Here is a 6,062-nt window from a genome sequence, read left to right on the forward strand (position 1 = left end):
GTTTGACTATTTGGTGGAAATACATCATAGGTTCAGCTGTAAACTTCCCTCAGAAGGCACATAATGTTTGGTTGTCTCTCTTTCTTTGATATTAATAGACATTAATGATGGCCTAAATTTCATTAAGGGTCAGATGTGATGACATTAAATTCTATAATTCTTTCCTAATTTATTAGATGGGAAAATCCTATAAAAAGAAAGTTCCCTCCAACCATTCTCTCATTTCCATGAGAAGACAAGATAAATGTTTGATTCTGTCTCTTTATTTTTCAATGTTCATAACAATGAGATGCTTTCCTAGCACACTTCCAAGGGAGTGACTGAGTATTTTAAGCAGAAGGCCTTGTTATGAACTCATGTATTTTAAGATATCTGATATATTTTGATTCATTGGAGTTATTATTGATGCTCACATTGCCCCATCAATGTCAAGTTGCATTCTCTTGAGATTGGCATTTAAGTCCTTTCCATAAGATCCCAGTGATTTTTATGAGCATCCTGGCTTTCATGTTGACAAGGGAGTGAAGGCTCAACTGAAGCATTTTCTGCCTGTTCCTAGAATCAGTACTTGATTTATAAAACCCTAAGTTTTGAGGGAAATGGCATTTGAAAACCACCCTCTAGGCACTGAGGGTGGTCATTGTCACTGGGCTCATTATTATCTCTATGCTGTTTCAATGGACTTCAAAACTACACACACACACACACACACACACACACACACACACACACACACATACACACACACAAACGCACACACACAGAGACACACAGAGAGACACACACACACACGAGAATAGGATTTTTGAAACCAATTTTATATTTTTTCAGCTTATTTTTTAAAAATTCAAGTTAATACCACTAAAGATGGACAATGAAATTATTGCTTTTTTTTAAAGTGTCTTGGACCGATTTCTTATATGGCTCATCCACCCCACAATATACAATTAGATTTATTTGCCATTTGCTTTTGGTTTTAGTATTTTAAAACATAATTTTCCTTGTACAATTATGTAACCTGCCTACATGGTTTCAAGATCAAATCTATGAAATCTTAGTGTAACCAAGAAATCCAGTTTCCAGCTTCTGTCCTTGTCCCCTCTACCCTGCTTCTCCCAGCCCCATGTAAGTAAATTTTTGTTGGTTTAGTTTTCAGAGTATCCTGTTCTTGCCTTTTGATATATATGAAAAAATATATGTATTGTATTTTACTATATATAGTGCATATTCCTCCTTATTAGAGAAATAATAGGCAAACTCTATATTATTTTCTTCACTTTTGCTTTTCCCACTTAATGATGTATCCTGGAGACCTCTCCATGCTTGTATAGAGAGACACATTCCTTTTCACAGTTGGATAGTCCTTCACTGTGTGAACATATCTTAGGTAATTCAACCAGTCCCTACTGATGGCCATTTGATAGGTTTTGGTGTTTTTCAATTACAAATAATAGCCTTATGTGTCATTTTTTCTGCATTTTTGTCAGTGTAGTTAAGGGATAAATATTAAAAAGGGGGATTGACAATGAATGAGAAAATGCATATGTACTTTTGCAGGGCAGTGCTGACTTCTATACGATAGGGGTTGGACTGTTTTTCCATTCTCGCCAGCCATGCAGGAGAGGACCTGCTTTCCTCATACCTTTACCAACAGATTATGCTAGCAAACATTTGGATTTCTGCCAAACCTGGAAGTATCAAATAGTATCTTGCCTCAGAAACAGAGATGTAATTCAATTAAGATTTTTAGTGATTTTATTTTTTGTGTTTTATTTTTCTCTGAGTGTATGTTAATGTCTTTTGATATATTCAAGGTAAATTTAAATTCTTTTTTTCTCTGAATGTTTATTCCCATCTCTCTTTTTAAAAAAATATTTTTATTGATTTCAGAAAGGGAGATAGAAACATCAATGATGAGAGAGAATCACTGATCAGCTGCCTCCTGCATGTCCCATCCTGGGGATCGAGCCCACAACCCATGTGCCCTTGACTGGAATTGAACCTGGGACCTTTCAGTCAGCAGTACGACACTCTATCCACTGAGTCAAACCAGTTAGGGCTGTTTATTCCTATCTCTTGCTCCATTTTATATCAAGTAGCTGGTATTTAGTTTCTGTACTTTTTAATTTTCTGTGTATAACAGGAATATTTACCCCCTTTGTTGTAAGCTGAAAAGTATTATTTTCCCAAATTTGACATTTTTTATTTAACTTTTCTAAGGTGTCTTTTGTCCCACATTATTTGTGATACTTTTATGTAATCACACTTATTAATCTTTTTCTTTACTCTATTTCAAATCTTAGAAATATTTTCCTTACTGCCAGGTTACAAATAATTTATCCATTTTTTTTTTATTTTTCTCATATGAATTTTTTTTACATTTAAACTTCCAATCTTCTTGCAATTTGAATGGAATGAGGCAGTGGGTGCAATTTTATCTTTTTTTCTGTATGGTTATAGAGTTACCCCAAAGTTGCTTTATTACAACATTTTTGGCCCTTTTGATGTGGTATGCTGCTATATTGAATCTCACTGTAACATAGTGTAATTGAATTGAATATAAATGAATAAGGTATGATTAATTTGGTCTGTTTCTGAATTTTCTTTCTTTTTGTGGCCCACTGTTCTCTCTCTTCGTACAACATCATACTTCTCTAATCATAGAAACTGTAATGCTTGACTCCTAGTAGAGCTAGTCCTTCCTCATTCTTTTTCTTGATGGTGCTGAGTAACTTTCTTTTTTCTTCATCCAAATGAACTTTATAATCCACCATTTAACTTTTTAACCCACTATTTTTCATCTGCATGACAAAATAGGTGATGAGAAAAATTTTAACTTTACAGTTATATAAAATACTGTTAGAGAAATATCTACTTTTTCTTCATACAAAAACTTTATAAACCACTATTTTAACTTTATAATCCACTCTTTCTCAGCTACAGGGGAAAAAGTGATGATAAAAAAAAATTTAAATTTATAGTTATATAAGATCATGTTACATAATTATCTATTAATTCCAATGTATAAAATGCTTTAAGCATGGATCAGTTTTAAATTCAGTCAAATGTCTTGACTGCACTATGTAATCACCTACTTCATCTATGTATATAAAAGGCTAATATGCAAATTGTCCAGTCTGGAATTCCACAGGGAGAGCAGGAGTTCAATTGCTTGTTATGATGAGCCATGACCACCAGGGGGCGGCATGGAACATGGTGGGCGACCATCAACAGTGGCAGGGCAATGAGAGAGGGGGCAATGAGAGAGCAAGCGAAGGAGGAAGAGGAGAAGCAGGGCGGCCAGGCCTACAGACCCTACCTTGCATGAATTTCATGCACCAGGCCTCTAGTCTATTAATAAGATGTGTTGTAACAACAAATTTTGGTATGGGTATTTCCAAATGAGTAACATCTGTAACTTTATTTATTGGTCAAATCTCTGTTAGCCTTTAGGATCAATATCACACTTGATTCAGAGAAAGAATTAAAATATTTCCCTCTTTTTTATGTGATCAGGAATAGCTCACATAACTTTGAGATGATCAACTTTGTAGAGGTTTAAGTGAGTTTTCCTGTGAAAACAACTGGACATTGTACTCTTTTGTGGGAAAAATCTGCTTTATTGTTTCCTCCAGATATGTAACAGATGTTTGTAAATTTTCAGGGAGGAGAAGAACAAAGAAAAGAGGTTTGGGAATGGTCCCCACTTACCTAAGTACCCTTTCCCCTTCTCATTCCCTTCCTTAAGGTCTTGTTGGTACCTGCACCCCAGAGCCTTTTGAAAGAAGATGGCTGGCCTGCAGGACAACACTCTGAGGATTGTACTGGTGGGGAAAACCGGAAATGGAAAAAGTGCAACAGCAAACTCCATCCTTGGGAGAAGAGTATTTGAATCTAAAATTTCTGCCCATGCTGTCACCAAGGGCTGTCAGAAAGCAGAGCGACATTGGAAGGGGAGAAACCTTCTTGTTGTGGACACCCCAGGGCTCTTTGACACCCAGGAGACATTGAAGACCACCTGTGAGCAAATCAGCAAGTGTGTCCTCTTCTCCTGCCCTGGGCCCCACACTATCATCCTGGTTCTACGAATGGGCCGCTACACGGAGGAGGAGCAGAAAACGGTTAAATTGCTCAAGACCATCTTTGGGGAAGAGGCCATGAAGTACATGATCATCTTGTTCACTCGCAAAGATGAGTTGGGTGATCAGACCCTGAATGACTTTTTAGCAGAGGAAAACAACCTGCAACGCACCATCAAGGAGTGTGAGAACCGCTGCTGTGCCTTCAATAACCAACAAAGTGCAGATGAGGCTGAGAAGGAAGCTCAAGTGCAGGAGCTGGTGGAGATGATAGAGAAAATGGTGCAGAGAAATGGAGGGGCTCACTTTTCTGATACCATTTACAAGGACGTAGTGGAGAAGCTTCAACGTGAGGCAGAGGCCTTGAAGATGATCTATGAAGATCAATTAGATAAGGAAACTAAATTAGTTGAAGAGCAATATGATCAGAAAAAAATATCACAGCAAGAAATGGAGGAGAAGATAAAAATCTTATTGGAGAACTATAATGAAAAAATTAAAAATATACAGGAAGAAGCTGGAAGAAATATATTTAAAAATGTTGTACATGAGATTTTGTGTATACTTTCAAGGATATGGAGTAAGTTTTGGAAATAATGTAAATTTTATTTCTTAATTTACTATGATTTGTTAATGTGGTTAATTATATTTTCCAAAGATGACTACAACAATATATCCTGTCCCACCCATTTTTTCTTATAATCAATTTGTTTTTCCTTCTGTTGAATTATAGGGTTTGTCCCCTACCTTGAAATTCAATGGGCTTTGTGACTGCATTGACAACCAGTGTGTGGTTGTGACTTCAAAAGTGAGATAGGGAAAATGCCTCTTTGCTTCTTAGGGTTTGTGGGGTTGACGCTTGGCCACCATGTGGTGAGGAAGCCCAGGTTGCCCATCGAGAGGCCACATGAAGAGGACTTGAAGTCACTGGCCCACTCCCCTGGCTGGTCTTACATCTGCCAGCAGAACCAACTTGCCAGCCATGCAAGTGAGGCAACATGGAAGCAGATTCTCTAGCTGCCAACTGAGCCACCTCAGGTGAAGCTGCAAAGAGCAAAGATGGGCCACCCCCACTGCATCCTGCCCAGACCGCAGATTCATGAGAAAAATAAAAGTTTGTTGATTTAAGCTACTAGGCTTTGGGATGGATTGTTATGCATTGATAGTAACCACCAGCATCTTTCCAGCTCATTCACTACCATTAACCACAATGCTAGAAAATGGAAAAAGTTTCAGAATTGGCATAATCAGGCAATAACATATTATTAAGAGTTCACAGACTCAATTTAGGAAAATTAAAACGAGAAATCCTGCGTGTGTCAAGCGTTAGCACCACCAGTGATGCACATTTTTTCAGTCCACGTCTCTGAGCACCTTGTTAGCGAAGCAGCTGGTTTCTCCAGCAGGATGGTTCTGTGGTCCATGTAAAGCAGGATAGTAAGAAGTTAGGAAAATTCATGGACGAATGGAATAGGGAAACTGAGATGAGAAAGTTAACTGTTTGGGCGGCTTATAGCCAGCTTGTTAATCACAAGACCTTATCTTCCCCAACCAAGGGCACTTGAGAGCAAATGGTTTATATGTCTCTTTCCTAACCAGAGAATACATAGCTTAAATCAGTCTGGTCTGGGAAGGAGAGCACAAAGACCCAATTCATGCCATTTGTGCCAGCTAAACCCAAGGGCAGATGAAGTCAGGGAAAAATAACAAAAGCCACATCAAAGCCAGGCACAACTAAGATAAAATAAAACAGTAAAACAGACAAAAGAATAATCTAAAACTCCCCTCTACACTTATCTTGATGCATCAGCATATTGAAAATGCACCTGGACAGTTGATTGGAAAGAAAAAAAGGAAAAAAAAAGAGTCATCAGGACAAAAACTTGATCTTGTACAAGCCCATGCCTTGAACCAGGCATGAATTTTTATTTCTTCCTAAAATCTATGGGTCCCCATGAGGAACTTGCAACCAGGGGAGTAGTG

The 6,062-nt window shown here is 37.7% G+C and overlaps 1 protein-coding gene across 1 annotated transcript; it reads left to right on the plus strand.

Annotated features, from left to right (window-relative positions):
- The first annotated feature begins 3,788 nt into the window (after positions 1-3,788).
- Positions 3,789-4,676, plus strand: LOC118665763 (GTPase IMAP family member 7-like). The gene has a single exon (XM_036327053.1). The coding sequence runs from the start codon at positions 3,789-3,791 to the stop codon at positions 4,674-4,676; it is 888 nt and encodes a 295-aa protein (XP_036182946.1).
- The last annotated feature ends 1,386 nt before the right edge of the window (positions 4,677-6,062 follow it).

Source organism: Myotis myotis, unplaced genomic scaffold (genome assembly GCF_014108235.1).
Source record: "Myotis myotis isolate mMyoMyo1 unplaced genomic scaffold, mMyoMyo1.p scaffold_m19_p_11, whole genome shotgun sequence".
In the NCBI taxonomy this organism is placed as follows: domain Eukaryota; kingdom Metazoa; phylum Chordata; class Mammalia; order Chiroptera; family Vespertilionidae; genus Myotis; species Myotis myotis.